Raw genomic sequence first — 16,677 nt, 5'->3', positions numbered from 1 at the left:
AAGCTCTTCCTTTTGGAAAAGAGGAGACTATAACACTCCTGTTAAATCACTCCTGAATACTGGATTTAGAAAAATCACCATTTGACAATCATTAGGGTAATAACTGGTTCAGGCAAAAATCATCAGCTGAGGGGCACCTGGGGAGCTCACTCAGTTGAGCATCTGACTCTTGATTTCGGCTCAGGTCATGATCTCGGGGTCCTGGGATCAAGCCCCACATCAGGCTCAGCACTCACTGAGGAGTCTGCTTGAGGTTCTCTCTCTCTCTCTTTCTCTCTCCCTCCCCATCTCCCCCACCGCCTATTAGTTCTCTCTAAAATAAATAAATCTTAAAAAAAAATCATCAGTCGATGTGAAAACTCATGGAGGAAACTATGGTGGAAACCAGGACCCTGAACCATCCTTAGATAGTATCTCTACACACAACACTTATTCATTACCAATTGAAATACAGTAACTTTACGGTGGAGAAACCTAGCTGATACCACCTTACCCAGATGATGAAAGTGACCACCACCATAAGGGGACAGGCAGCCACCATGCGCTCCTTGATCTATTGCACTGAGAAGGTTACAATGTTGCTTCCTGCCCAAATCACACAACCTGAGTCTAATACTAAGAAAATATCACTCAAATCCAAATCAAGGTATGTTCTAAAATAACTGGTCTGTTTTTTTTCAAAACTAATATGAAATACAAAGATTAAGGAACTGTTTTGAACTAAGAGTCTAAGGAGATATGGAAGCTGAATATAACATATGATGTAGGATTTCTTTTGCTATACAAGATATAACTGGGGCAATCGATGCGATATGAATGATGCCTGTACTACTGTGTATTTGTGTTCTATCAACGTCAATTTGCTTACTTTAATAAATGCACCATAAGGGAATGTCCTTGTTTATGGAAAAGACATAGCAGAGGTTTGAGGAGACAATAAAAGAAGTGTTGTAAAGGGATCCAGGTAGATCATATACAGAAATTCCCGGTATTACTTCTGTAACTTAACAGACATGTGACATTAGGTTAGTCTGTAAGTCTAGGCAGACCCTTGTCCACCTGGCCTGGATGCCTGCTGATGAGGGCTACTCATTTAGTGAGTAGACGTGAGCAGAGTGACGTGTCTCTGAGTTGATTATATCGTGAGAGGTAGAAGAAGAGACTGCTTTCAAACAAGCAATACTCACTTTCTGAATACCTTCTTCATTTACACAAACTTTTGAGAAAATTTGTTTGAATATTTTGCTTAGAGCAAAGGCAAAAAACCGAATGGCTCCCAGGCGCAGTTTGTGGCTCATCTCATCCAAAATCTCACACACTTCCTCTCGGAGGACATCGATGGATTTAGGAGATTCCTTGGAAAGCTAAAAGGAAAAGGAAAGCAGGGATACATCTCTGAAGAAAAGCCACCAGAACTCTAATCACTCAAACTGGTAAGACTAGGTCCAAACGGACCAACATTATATAGCTCAAAAATGCTATGTTTTCATCTTCATTTCAGTTGAAATAATTTATCTTCTGACATAACCCAGTAGATAAACGATCCTATTTAGACAACTTCAAAGACTGGAAATTCAAAGAGAATAGGCTTTCTAGGATAGCATCTCATTTTTCCATTTGATTTGTCAATAAGCTTACAACCAAATTCTCTAAAATAAGTTGTTGCCCATGAACTAGTGTCCTAGCATATATACTTAGCAGTTTCTTTCAGCAGATTGTCACAGCACTTCATCTGCTTGTTCCATGCTATTACAAGGTAATATACAAGGTAAAAATATAAGATTATGTTGAAGTGACCATTCAGACTATATCAGATACACAGGTCATTGGGACAAAACTCTCCAAAGTTATCAAAGGATAACTAGTGAAATCAGTGACCTCACACTGGAACTCTCTTTATTAAAAAAATATACCACATCTTTTTGTAAAGAGAACAAAATGTTGGCTGTGTACTAGGCCTGGGGATAAACAAGTTAGTTTCTGTCCTCAGGAAACCTTAATTTGACCTTTCTAACTTCCCCCTAAAGAAGCAGGTTGAAAAAGAGTGGCGTCTATGTGATAGATAGTATTTATCCTTCGCCAAGGAGAATGTTCTGCTTTAGGGTGAGGCCCAGAAAATGAGAGGGTAGGATGCTGGAGTCCCAGCTTCCAAAATTACATGCAGTGGAGAATCTGCTGCTACTGCTGCTTCTTCTTTAATAATTGAGGTGAAATTAACATAGCATAAAATTAGCCACTTCAAAATAGTAGCCACTTCACAAATGGATAATCATCCTCACCCCAGCTCCATATTTTATCTTTTTCAGGGAAATAGAGGAATTAGTGGATTGGTGGTAAGGATGGATTTCAGGAAAGAAGTCTAGGAAAAGGAGTACACTTGGAAAACCATCAAAATAATTCAGGCCGGAGACAAAAAAGGCCCCCCAAAAGGTAATAATAGGTGCAGAAGGGAAGGGGAAGGTCAGTGAGATGCTCAGTTGTTTCAGGCAACAGAATGGACCATGGGGCCATCCTGAAATTGAGGATAGAGACGATGGATAGAAGGCACTGTGGTATAGGGGTTGAGAAGGCAGGTATACTGATTTTGAGGTGTTTGTGAAACATATAAATTAGATGACCTGTAGGGAGTAGGCCAGTTGGATAAGAATTTGAACTCTGATAACCTACTCAACGTTAGAGGTCCTGTTTGGGCATTGTCAGACTACAGATGAAAATGCAACAGGAGTGGAAAAAGTGGTAAAGACAAAGTACAGACTAAAAGGACCCATTGAACTGGGTCACTTGGAGATCCACAACCTTACTGGACCAAGTGCACCAACCTGCTGACAGTAGGAGGTGCCTGGGGGAGGGCAGACTATACCTTTCAGGAGCTGAGAAGAGAAGGGAAAGAGAAACGGTGCATTAGGAAGAAGACATGGCCGGGAGGGCCTTCCCCAGCCCGGAAGTGTTGATGCCAGGTGGGCCCATGCAAAAGGCTGAAGAGCAGGACACAAGACCTCTGGGGATCTGAAGGAGTCAGACAGATGAAGAACACAAGTGAGCAGGTTGGTCTGTTCAGAAGGAATTGCCTTCCCCAGGAATGGAGGGAAGTACAGAAGCAGAGAATGACCTGATCTCTTATGCTGTGCAACTGGGCTTCTCATTTGCCCAAGAGACCTGTCTGTACTTCCAGATCCTTCTTCCTGGAAACCTAAGATTAGATTAAAAGATGAGCACCAGCTTTATGACTCCTTGTCCCAGTGATGTCCCTTTTCAGTCTGTACTCCATGTCACACACCTGAGTGGTTTCTTGAATGCAGAAATAATCGCATCTTTCCTTGGCAAAAAGCTCTTCAGTAGCTTTTGTGAAAACAAAGGCAGCTTGAGTTGGCAGCAGAGACAAAGAGAGACAAGAGCTGTTGAGGAGAGCAAACTGGTGGCTCCTCATGACTGACAACATAGGATGGGAAAGCAAGAAGCCGAAGATGGCCATCAGATGCTTGCTATGAGCTTCCAGCAAATGGAGGGGCCGTTCTTGGAGATCTGTACAAAACTGCTATGACTGGGAGGGGTACGTGTACAGTGGCAGGGCTGGGAGGGTCTCAGAGTTTCATTCATCCTGATTTTGGATTTTCCAAGTAGGTATTCCGGTAAACAGAAAAATATACGTATGACACTCAAAAGAGATCTGGGCTGAAGTAACAGATACTAATACTCATTACATATTGTTATTTATTTATAACATAGTAATAATAATAATAATATAACAGGGAGACATCAGCATAAGAAAGGTACTTACAATTCTGGTAATAAAACTGCCCAGTGAGTGAGTAGGTAGAATGAGAAGGGATTAGAATAAAATCTTGAGGAACAGCAGCATTTAAAGAGACAGGCAAAGGAAAAGAAGCCCATAAAGACATGTGAAGAATGCTGAAAAAGATGGGGGGGAGGGGGCCCTGGCTGGCTCAGTTGGAGCATATGACTCTTGATCCTGGGGTTGTAGGTTTGAGCCCCACATTGGGTATAGACATTATTTAAAAATACAATCTTAAAAAAAAGATTTGGTGGGTAAGGGAGAGAAAGAAAGGAGGGGGCGTGTGCCAAAAGCTACGAAGGATGTTGACAAGGTTGACTTTAGCCATCAGGGAGGAACCATTCACAGTCTTGGAAAGAGCAATTACAGCGGGCTGGAAACTGGATCCCAGTGAGCTGCGTATATATGGAAGGTGACAAAGTACAGCCCCAAGTACAGAAAACATAGCCAACTTCTTCTGTGAGTAGAACAGAAGTGGGAAAGGAAGCACTGAGTCATACGGAGAGGAATATGCCCAAAGGAGGCTGATTTCAGCTGGAAGAGAATCAAGCGAGTTCAGTGACAACAGTAAAGAGCTAATGAAGAGGAAGAAGCTGAAACACATTTGAAGGGACAGATAGCAGAGCAAAGTCCCTGAAGAGGAGGGAGCAGAGGAAATTCAGAGCAAAGGAGTAGGGGAGGATTGAACTCCCAGAGGAGAAAGGGCTCCCTGACCCTCTGTAACAGGAGCGAAGAAGACAATGATGGGTATCAGATGTACCTATATTATATTAGTAGCTTGATCACAGAGTTGTCGTATAATGGTTTATATTTTCTTTGTGAAGTAGGAAGAAATGTCACTTGTTGAGGGTGAAAAGAGGAGGCTGTAGACTCAGAATAGGGCAGACACGGACACTATAATTTTGGAGAACAGGAGAGAGTTCAATGGGGAAATGGAATTTCTGGGTAACGCAGAGGGCTCAGTGTGTTGCCCAATTCTGAGTTTATAATTCCAAACTACCTGCATTATGTGATTTTTTTTTTTTTTTTCTCAGCAGCACAGCCAAGTTTGAGAAACGCTGGCTTATGTCAGTCACACTTAATCTGGCTGTGTATTAGTTATTTGGGGAGCTTTTGGAGGAGGGGGGAAGGAGGAGAAAGGGGGACAAAGAGGAGGAGGTAGGGAGGGAAAGGGGTGGGGGGTAGGGAGGGCTAATAGTTTCTCTAAGACAAATCATGACAGATCAAACCAAAAAGATTAGGAGCATAGGTTATATGTTCAAATCAGAAAAAAACAAAACAAAACAAAACAAAACAGTAGGGATAAAGAACTTCTCTGAGGCCGTAGGCCTGACTAAATTCCATTTCAAAGTCAATGGAGGGGCACTTAGGCTCAGTTGGTTCAAGTGTCTGCCTTTGGCTCAAGACACAATCCAGGGGTCCTGGGGTCGAGCCCTGTGTCGTGTTCCCTGCTTGACAGGGGAGTATGCTTCTCTCCCTCTGCCCTTGCTCATGTGCTCTCTCTCATTCACTGTAATAAATAAACAAAATCTTAAAAAAAAAAAAAAAGTCAATGGAGCACAATGTCTACAGGTAAATCTCAAGGCCTGGGAACACCTGGACAACGCAACAGGGAGGGCCAGCCATCAGGAAGCTGTCATGGTGCCCACTGAATACCTCTATCATGATGTCTTCAAATGACAGCAATCAGACCTCAGCTACTCTCCCAAGCCCATTCCCTCTCCTAGATCCTGAATCTCAGTGAGCTCTTCTGTCATCCTCTCTCTCTCTTGTCCTTCCTTTCATTCACCCAACTGGTCATAAATAAGGTCTACTCTACCTCTGAATTTTTCTTTCTTTCTTTTCTTTCCCTTTCTTTCTCTCTCTCTCTCTCTCTTTCTTTTTTTAAGAGAGGGAGTGAGGAAGGATGGGAGAGGGGCAGAGGAAGACAGAGACCTTAAGCAGGCTCTATGCTCAGCACAGAGCCTGACACAGGGCTCAATCTCAGAACTCTGAGATCATGACCTAAGCCAAAATCTAGACTTGGATACGTAACCGACTGAGCCATCCAGGTGCCCCTACCTCTTAAATTCTTAAATCTGTCCATCTCTGTTTCTACAACCACCATTTAGGCAACTGTCATTCCATAAAGGGATTATTGCAAGAGCATCATAACCAGACTTCCTGTTTCCATTTGTAGCCGAATGGTGTTACTAAAACATCAACAGAGAGCAGCCCAGGTGGCTCAACGGTTTAGTACCGCTTTCGGCCCAGGGCATGATCCTGGAGTCCCAGGATCAAGTCCCACGTCAGGCTCCCTGCTTGGAGCCTGCTTCTCCCTTTGCCTGTGTCTCTACCTCTCTCCCTGTTTCTCATGAACAAATAAATAAAATCCCTAAAAATAAAAAAAATAAAAAATACAATAAAACATCAACAGAGAAGGTCACACTCCAACCTGAAACCTTGCAGTGGCTTTGCACTGTATGTAGGATAAAATCAAATTCCTCTGGATGATTTATAAAACCCTTTGTGATGTGGCCCCTGCTTGGCTCTTTAGTCTCAATTCTCACCATTACCTGTTCTTTGCTCTCTTTGGTCTGATACCGAACTGCTTCTGGTACTGTGAATATGCATGTTCTTTAGTTGTTAAAATATGCCTGTGGTTCCCAAACTTTGCTATACTTTGGAACCAACTTTTTTTTTTTTTGAGAGAGAAAATCCAAGTGAGGGTAGGGTAAGGTGGGGAGAGGGAGAAAGAGAATCTTAAGCAGATGACATGCCAAGCACGGGGTTCAACGCAGGGCTCGATCTCACGACCCTGAGATCCTGACCCGAGCTGAAACCAAGAGTCAGGTGCTTAACCAATTGAGCCACCCAGACACCCCTTGATTGGGCTTCTTTAAAAACTACTACTAGGATGTCTGGTTCCTTCCCCCTGATATTCTGATTTAATTCATATGAGGGTGAGATCTATGTACAGGGATTCTTGGAAGTTTCTCCAGCAATTTTAATGTGAAGTGAGGTTTAACCATGGGGAAAAAGTTATTTGCTCTGCTAGGAACACTTCTTTACCCACTTCATCTGAAAAAGCCCTAACCATCTTTTTGGCATCACTTAAAAAAAATCACTTTCCTAGTTCCCTACACAAAAGTATTTGCCCTATAAGTAATTAATGCCCCTGTACACTGGACTCTTACTAGCATGTCATGTATCATATTTCATTGTAATTAACATAACTGTCATCATTCCCTGTCAGACAACAGCTGTCCCTTGAACAACATGGGGGTGGGGTGCCGATCACCCATGTGACTGAAAATCCACGCGTAACTTTTGACTCCCCCCAAACTTAATAGCCTACTGTTGACTGACAGCCTTCCTGATTAACACAGTTGATTCATATGTATTTTCAATGTTATATGTATAATATACTGTATTCTCACAATAAAATAAGCCAAAGAAAGCATTTTTAAGAAAACTATAAGGAAATCACATTTACAGTACCATACTATATTTACTGAAAAAAAAAAAAATCGATGTGTGAGTGGACCTGTGCAGTTCATTCCTGTGTTGTTCCTTGTTGACAATGAACAAACCTGGCTGGGGTTGAAGAGGGAATCACTTACCTGTTTAATGACATAATGAACCTCTTCAGAATTGAGAACACTACATTTAATATCACTTGGCTTGCAAGGAGTAATTCCCTTATAGACAAGAGGTGTGTAGCACTTCATTGCAAATTTCAAGTCACTGACATGCCTCCTCTCCTCTAAAATATCTTCAAATTCATCCCATTTTTTGAGCTCCTTCTGTGGGTAAGGCAAATAAAAGAAAGTCATGCACATACTATAAAGTAAATCAGGAAAGATCGGAGACTACATTAGTAAGGTTTCATCTTTGCCAACATTTTTATGCTATGGCATATGAACAAGAGCAGAGTGCACTGAAAATAGGCTTTCCTATACTAAGAGGAAGAAATGTAATGAAAATTGGGGTCAATAAATTGATACTGAGTTATCATGATATTTTATTATTTCTTTTTGCAATCAATCTTTGTAAAGCCAGGACCCCTCTGGGAAAGTTAAAAAGGATAATAAAGATTGTGACATTAAGCTCTAGAATAATCTAATCAACTTTATAGTCAACTTTATCTGATCAATTTTATCAAGCACAATGATAAATCTGTTTGCCTCTTCTACTTAGCTTTAAAAATTAAAGCATAAAATAGAAATTCAAAATGATGTCAAATCAAATAAAACTACATGGGTTTTATAAATATAAGGAAAATTTCCTTATAAATTTAAGAAAAATTCACTTAAGAAAAAAAGTGTCCTCCTAGAAGCTACTGGTGAGCAGTCTGATTTGCTATTCCAAGCACTATTCCTTAATACGGAAACGATCCTCACAACAAAGGGGAAACCGAGGTATGGAGAGGCAAAATAACTCACTTGGTGTTCCTCAGCTCGCCAAGGGCAGAGACATGTTTCAAATTCGAGCCTTATAGCTTCATAGACCTTGCTCCTAACCACTACCCTATACCACTCACCATGTTAATTATGGAAAGTTTGGAAACATACAAGTAAATATACATTGCTCACAATTTTACACCCCAGGAATAACTACTCTTTACCACTACTTAGTTTCTTTTTTTTCATTCACAGCTACACAAATACATAGCTTTTATTCAAAATGTGGACGATACAAAATACAGTTTATCTTGCCTAAGTATGTTATGGGCATTTTTCTGTATTAATAATTGGCTTAAAACATTTTAGTGGATGCATTTTTTGTGCCCTAGCTTCTTCAAATACCTTTTTTCCTTGGTGGATTGAAGGGCTAAGGTTTAGACTTTACCCTCTTGTAGGACTGCTGCTGAGATGGCAGGGATGCCTGGGTCATGCATGGTCCTGCCACATCCCTCTACAGGCTGTAATGAGGAGCCAAAAGCCACATCCTTTCTCCCTGGCTTCCATGGGTTTTGCTGACACAACCGTGTCTTCTCTCCAGTGTTGGGCAGACCCTAGGAACTTACATCTTTCCTGCATGTTGTATGAGCAGCTGTCAACTTACTAGGGGAAAAGTGCTTAGCAATTCTGGGGCACTCAAATAGCAATTAGGTCATTTTTACTTCTTTACTTTATCTTAAACGATACAAAGTTTAATCAAAACGATTCTAATAAAATGTTTAAAAAGCAAAAAAAAAGTATTTTTCTGATTACCAAAGTTATATATGTTCATTATAAAAATCTGGAAGACACAGTAAAGCACAAAGAAAACTAAAATCACCTGTCATCTGATGACCCAGGGCCCATTTTAGTGAACATATTCCCTCCCCTGACACACATTTTGAATAGCCATATGATTTTTCCACTTCATGTTATAAACGCTTCCCTTTAAGTTTCTTCCACTATATTTTTAACAATAGACATTTGAATTATTTTTCATGCATTGCTATTATGAATGCAACATTTCTTCCGAATTTCAATATTACACTCTGCTCTTTTTAGAGATTTTATTTATTTATTCATGAAAGACACAGAGAGAGAGGCAGAGACATAGGGAGAAGCAGGCTCCCTGTGGGGAATCTGATGCGGGATTCGATCCCAGGACCCAGGGATCACAACCTGAGCTGAAGGTGGATGCTCAACCACTGAGCCACCCAGGTGCCCTCCTGCTCTCTTTCTACTTTTCAAATTCCTAAACGCCCCCAGCAGCCTGACACCATTCTCAAGGACTCCCTCTTTCCCCTCTTCCAATCCTCCTGAAATTTTCCTACTTTGATTTTTCATTCATGACTCTTGGCACAGCAGAAGATCCACCTCATTTTTCTAAACTAGCGATTCTCAACTTGGGAGGAAAAGTTCCAACCAAAACTAAAACATGTCTTCCTCCTACTTCTCTTGATGTTAACATCTCCAGCCCTCTTGTCTTCACACACAGTACTGAATCCTCGCACCAACTCAACTGGTTTTAGGTACTAATTATACATGCTGTTGAATCTCCTGCTCTGTTCTCCCATGTGAACTCCTGATGGACACATTTAGTGTAAACACTTCATCTTTGGCCTTTCCAAAACTGAACTTCTTTCTCCTCTGCACAGTCTTACAATCTGTTTTTTTTTTTTTTCCAGGCATCTCAACAACTGCTGTACCATGTATAATCCTTTGCCTTATTCTAGATCCTTCCTCCCTGATCCTTACATGTGATCCATCTAATACCGTGCAGGTGGCCTTCAAGGACAGAACAGGTCTATTACTCGGTCATAAATCCAGCCTCTGTACTTTATCACTATAGCCTCCTCACTGGTCTCTTTGCCCCTTTGAACCAACCCACCTGGCTGCCATGTGCTCTTTTCAAAACACAATTCTGACCAAATCGTTCCCTGCTTAAAATAAATGACTCCCCACCTCCTTCAGAATTAAGACCTAAGCCACTTCTGGTATTAGACAAGAAACTCTGACCTGACTTGTCCTTCCCTTTCTAGATTCACTGGCCCCCACGCTCAATAGCAAATGATTTGCATTTCCCCAACACAATCCATTGTTGACTCGCTTCTAGGCCTTGGTGCATGCTCAACTCTGGGCCCCGAAGGCCTTTTCATTCCTCTGTCATCCTTGCTCAGCCATCACTCTGCTGTGGAACCCTCCTTGAGATGCCCACAGGGAATGACTCCGCTGTCCTCAGTGGAACATCTTTACCTACTACCTACAGCTATTAGGGTGTGTATTCATAGCATGCAATCATTCACAAGTCTGTCTCCCTAAAATGCAATTATCTTGAAGATGGGAAACACATGTCCTCCTTCTATTTCTCAACATAGAGCTGTGCTCGGAATATAGCATAATTGAACAACTAAATGCTGAAGTAACAAAATGATAACAAATGTTAAGCTAAGAACATGACTAAGCATAATGAGAATATAAACAGCAGAGCATTTAGGAGTTTCAATATAAAAAGGGTAGCATCTAAAACATGTGAAATATTCAAACATGAACATTTTTATGCCCACATACATAGAGAATATATGAGGGAAAAGCTTCTCACTGATGGAATTCTGGTGTAAAACTGCAACATACCATACTCTTGGTTATAAGTTTCAAGAACTTTCTCCAATTTCACATTTCTCATTAGTAAAATAATAGTTTATGTAGACTCAGACTTGGTACAATGCAACAACCTATCATTATAAATTATATAATTTTAGGAATGAAAGGGGACTCAAAGACTTTCTACTTAGTGGTCCTGGGAGTGGAAAGAGAAAAGGATCAGAATCAGCTGGGGAGATAAAGATATACTATATGTATCAACATACAGGCATGTATAACATGCTTATAAATATACTTTATATCATAAATATATAAAATACTTATAAATAAGTATACATGTATATACATATGCACAAAGATGGGGGAGGGGGGAGGAGGAAGAGATGGAGAAAGAGCCTTCCCCACTGTTCACCTGGAAATATTTAGCCATTAACCACAGCTACTGTTTATCTCTGTGTCCAATTGCCTCAACCTTGACTGAACTTAACATCTTCTCCTTTGAGTCTTGACTGAGCCTTTCAAGACAGCATCTATATACTTTGTTAGCTTGGATTGGTATCTCCCCTACTAGACTGTAAACTTGTCTGTGTAGGTAATGTGTCTTATATGTTTTTGTATTCCCATTTCCTAATAGGAATTCAATCATTGTAGAATGAAAAAGTAAATTACTGACTAAAGCCACTTCCTGAACCCTACTGATGATGGCTCCCCAATATTCACAGGCTAAAGCTCAAACTTCTCTCAATCTGGTTCTAAGCCGATGTCTAATCCAGTAGTTTTTAAGCCAGGTTGCACATGAGAATAATCTGGTCACTTTAAAAATATACTGATGCTCAGGTCCCCACATAGTGGTTTTGTTGTTGTTGTTGTTGTTTAAAGTAGGCTCCACATCCTAAGGCCAGGACCTAAGATAAAAAGTTGGACACTAGGGGCACCTGGGTGGCTCAGTTGGTTAAAACATCTGCCTTCAGCTCAGGTCATGATCTATCTCAGGGTCCTGAAATAGAGCTCTGAGAGGGGCTCCCAGCTCAGCAGGAAGCCTGCCTCTCCCTCCCCTTCTCCCTCTACTCCTCCCCAGACTTGTGCACTCTCTCTCTCTCAAACAAATAAATAAAATCTTAAAAAAAAAAAAAGGTCAGGTGTTTAACCAAGACACCCAGGCGCCCCCAGATATTCTTGATTAATTTGGTGTGTGAATGGTACCTGGGCATCAGAATTATTTTTAAAAGTACTCCAAGTGACTCCTACATGCAGCTTGGGCTGAATGTTAACTACTCATTCATTGGCCTTCTGTAAACCATGGTAGTATTTACCATCATAAAATAAATAAATTTACATGGCTACTCATGCACAATACAGAGAGGAGTCCCAGAAAGATTTAGGTTATTTCCCCCCCTTGTTTCTCTAAATTTTTATAGCAGCCCCTCATCTGTAGCTAAACAGGCTTCTCCTTGTACCTCCCTGCTGACGGCTCTGGAGTATCCATTCATTCGACACAGTTACGGAGAGCGCACAATGTACCAGGCACTGTTCTCCAGGCCACGAATAAAGCATGAACAAGGCAGACAAAAACTGGGTACTGAGGGAGTTTACACTCCCTTCAGGAAAGACAGACAACAAATAAACAAGTTTTACTTAGGCCTACTAGCAGTAGCATGCTAGTGGATGTTTAACTACGCGAGAGCCCTGATTTCTAGCATTTGTTGATTTCTGTCGTATTTACACTCCCCCCCATGGCAGACCTGAAGCTATCAGCATGATCTCACTGAACACCGATCTGGGGACAGATAGGTAGTAACCAGTATTACATAGGATTTCCATCTTACAGTCTGATAGACATAAACTTGAAAGCAGAGGTAACAGTAAAATCTGATGAAAATAATTAGGAGGTGTTGAGTTTTGAGCATTTATTAGTTTTGTTTTTAACAGAATTTATAAAACTTAATCTTTACTTTTTGATAATGGCTGTGTTCCACCAATGTGCTCTTAACGTCATGAAAATTTATCACTCAGCTTTGAGTCAGTACGAGACTACTGTAGTACAACACTGGAATAGGAATACAAAGAAAATACAGTAAGGAGGAGGGACTGGAGAGCTACTTTATTTCTTTTTTAAAGATTTTATTTATTTATTCATGAGAGACACAGAGAAAGAGGCAGAGACACAGGCAGAGGGAGAAGCAGGCTCCATGCAGGGAGCCTGATGTGGGACTGGATCCCCAGTCTCCAGGATCACGCCCTGGGCTGAAGGCGGAGCTAAACCGCTGAGCCACCCAGGCTGCCCTGGAGAGCTATTTTAGATTGGATGGTTGGGTAAGGCCTCTCTGAGAGATATTTGAGCTGGGACTGGGGAAAAAAAAAAAAAAAAAAAAAAAACAAGGGAGAGGGTAGCAAATGTAAATTTCTGGGAAAACGGCATGCCATACAGAGGGAACAGTAAACAGAAGGCCAGTGTGGTTGAAGCCCTGTGAGCAAGATTAGTAAAATCAGGGAGGAAGCAATTATGCAGTCTTGTAAGACATTGTAAGGAGTCCCGATTTTTCATTCAGACTCTAAGAGAAAGCCATAATTTGGGTTCTGGGTACAGTAATTATCTACTCCCAGTCTTCTTTTCTTTTTTTTTTTTTTTTTTTTTTTTTTAATTTTTATTTATTTATTTATGATAGTCACAGAGAGACAGAGAGAGAGGCAGAGACACAGGCAGAGGGAGAAGCAGGCTCCATGCACTGGGAGCCTGACGTGGGATTCGATCCCGGGTCTCCAGGATCGCGCCCTGGGTCAAAGGCAGGCGCCAAACCGCTGCGCCACCCAGGGATCCCCCCCAGTCTTCTTTTCATTCTGTGGTCTCATTGAAAGATTTCAAGCAGACCTATGGCTTCACATACAGTCTACTTGCTGATGCCTGACAAATCCATGTGTTTAGGCCAGACCTTCCTCCTTTGCTCTGGTACCATATTTCTAATTCTATTTGGGTATCTCCCAAACACCTTGTGATGTATCTGGTCCATAACACAGCAATCCGTAAGTTCGAAATCATTAATTTTACCACTCGCATCTCACACTGAACACATTCCAAACTGAAATATATTACCCTGACTATACCTGTTCCTTTCCCCAGATTTCCTATCAGCAAAAGGCAGCAACATCCACCCACCTCCTTTTCCTTAGCCACTGCATTCAACTGTCCTAAAGATCACACAAACTCACCCATCCCCTCTCTCCCTAGGCTCACTGCCATTGCCTCAGGCTTTCATCACTTCTCTGGATTACTGTAATAGTGTTCTGCTGATCTCCGTGCTTTTGGTATCAGATTCCTTCTCCAATCAGATTCCCCTCCTACAGTCTCTACTCAAGTAAAGGTTATCCACACAACTAACCACTCTAGCAACCTAGTCTTCTTAGACTTCCAAAAATACAAATCTGGGGGGACCAGAGTGGCTCAGTCAGTTAAGCATCTGCCTTCAGCATAGGTCATGATCCTGGAGTCCTGAATCAGGCTTCTTGCTCAGCAGGGAGTGTGCTTCTCCCTCTCCCTCTGCCACCAACTTGGGCTCTGTCGAATAAATCAATAAAATCTTTAAAAAAAAAACAAACAACAAAACAAAACAAAACAAATGAAACACAAATTTGATAATCCTGAAATGTTCCCTTAGGAAGTGAAGATTCTATCCTTAAAGGTATATAAACATAATATATAAAGCCCCCTTAGGAAATATCTTCAGGTACCTCCTTAGTTTTGTTTCTCATGTCTCCTTATTCCACCCTTATCTAACTACTTGGTCCTCCCAAACATGCAAGGGAGTGGCTTTCTTACATGGATGCCTAGGCCAGCCTTCCTCTCCTCCCTTATCTCCCATTCACACCTCAAAAAGTCAGCTCAGGTGTCACCTTTTCTTAAAAACCCTGAAGCCCTGGACAAGTCAGGTGCTCCTTTTCACTCCTCCCACAACATACTGGCATGATTCCATCACTGCCCTTATCTCAACTGTAACTGCTTATTTCTATGACTTCAAGTCCACAGAGGCAAGGGCTGGATCTTTTACTTCCATATCTCAGACATTGAGAGTAATGAGTATGATGAGTAGGACGCTGTAGGTAATCAACCAGTGCTGCAATGTTTGCTGCAATCAGGAGTATCTTAAATATCCCTAAGCACTACTCTCACATTAGGTGGAGTATTGCACAATAACGGTGGCTGAGGAAATAAGAACAGCCTGAAAGAGTAAGAAAAAGTTCAGGTTATCATGATAGTAGACGACACAATCCTGAGTTAGTGAGGGCTCTGGCCAGATTCAGAAGCAGAAAAAGCTCCCATACAATTGCCTTAATTCTTCACGTGAAAAAGTTTACAGAAGTGTTCTCATGAAAGAACCATTGGTAAGTGAGGAAGTAAAAAACCCCTACTCTTTCCTGCAAAATTACCGTCAACTCACAAACCAGCTGGGGGCTGAGAAAGCTACTTATGGCGAGTCAGATCTACACAGCAACCGGCTTCCCTACATGCTGGCTCTGGATTAGCAGTCAGAAAACGAGGTCAAAATAGTTCTACCACAGATGTGGAACGAAAAGGTCGATGAGGAGAGAGGTTAAAGTAATAATCCTCACACAAGTGGACAGTTGACAGCAATTATAAACCCAGAGCTCTCCACATCAAGGAAAGAGAAGTTTCCCCAAGTTCCAAAGAATACTGGTGTCCCAATGTGAAGGTAGCCCTCTATATCGCTTCTTTTGAAACTGAGTTTTTTGTTTACCTTGTCTAGTCTTTTTGCTGCCGTGATCTTCCTACACAAATTAATACTATATTTAAGTCAGAGACTGGCACTAACCTGGACACAGTAACGTGCTTTTAAAATGCATTCTCTTTATTTCCTTGTAGACATAATTTAGTGGTTAAAAAAAAAAAAAAGGATCAGTTGCCCCACAATTGTGCAATTTTGAGAACTACAAACCGTTTACCTCATAATTTCTTCACATAAATTGTGAGTGACCAACATTCCGGTGGCCAAAAAGATCGGTGAAAATCGGGAGAGGGGTGGGGGGCCGGGAGGCAAGCTGCGGAGAGGCTGGGCGGCCTCTCCGAGGATGCCCGTCTTCCGAAATGACTACGGCAAAAAGTACGGATGGAAGACAAAAACGCAATAAAAATGTCCGGAAGTTCCAAGTCTTCCTAGACTAAAAAACTTTCCGTCTCTCAAATCCTATGCCCACATGCAAGCCCAACACTTTTCTCCCAGGACCGCGGCAGCAGAAGGGCGGGGCGGGGAGCCACAGGCTGAAGCATCTGCCGCCGGGTCAGACCCGCAGGTCTCTGGGTTTACCCGAAGCCTGGCCCTCGCCAGGGGCGGAACGGTCCATTCTCGCGTCTCGTTCCTGTTTCAGGGGCTCTCTGAAGGCCCCGTGCCTGGCGCAGGGTACCAGAAGGAATGAGTGGGAAGGAACCACAGGAGCCGCCACCCATAGAAACTTCCAAAAGCGCACACACACGTACACACGCACCGATACACCGTTGCCTTGGAAACCAAGTCAAGCACCCAACCCCTCCCGCGCGGCCCCGGAACCCACTCTCTGGGGCCGGGGGGCCGTGGCCCGCAGGAGGCCGGGGCCGGGCGGGTGGAGTCCTCTCCGGCGGCCCCGCCCCGGGCCTCTTTCCCCTGGGCGCCTACCGAGTAGAGGAGCACGACAGCGCCGGGACTGGCGGAGCCGACGGAGAAACAGGAGTTAGAGGAGCTGGAAGAATCCATGGTGCGGCTGCCGTCCCGGGCGGGGCCTGACATTCTTTGCTAGGCGGTGGTGGTGCTGCCGCTGCTGGGGGCGGTTCTTCCGCGCAGGGCGGCCCGACCTCGCCTGGGGCGGCGGCACCCT

The 16,677-nt window shown here is 42.5% G+C and overlaps 1 protein-coding gene across 3 annotated transcripts in view; it reads right to left on the bottom strand.

The window, feature by feature from the left end:
* GNPAT (glyceronephosphate O-acyltransferase) overlaps positions 1–16,677 on the bottom strand; it is a 34,026-nt gene that overhangs the window by 16,667 nt on the left and 682 nt on the right. Inside the window, exons 1-3 of one of the 3 annotated variants that reach the window (XM_041749230.1) lie at positions 16,479–16,617; positions 7,396–7,578; positions 1,188–1,364 (exon numbers count right to left, since the gene is read on the bottom strand). In XM_041749230.1, the coding sequence (XP_041605164.1) occupies positions 1,188–1,364; positions 7,396–7,578; positions 16,479–16,589 (471 nt within the window). In that variant the 5' untranslated portion in view covers positions 16,590–16,617. Of the gene's footprint in view, positions 1–1,187; positions 1,365–7,395; positions 7,579–16,478; positions 16,618–16,677 lie in introns of those variants that run through there. The other 2 variants (XM_041749231.1, XM_041749232.1) reach the window with 2 other exon arrangements.

Source organism: Vulpes lagopus, chromosome 3 (assembly GCF_018345385.1).
Source record: "Vulpes lagopus strain Blue_001 chromosome 3, ASM1834538v1, whole genome shotgun sequence".
Classification (NCBI taxonomy): Eukaryota; Metazoa; Chordata; class Mammalia; order Carnivora; family Canidae; genus Vulpes; species Vulpes lagopus.
This window is presented reverse-complemented; position numbering and strand designations above follow the sequence as displayed.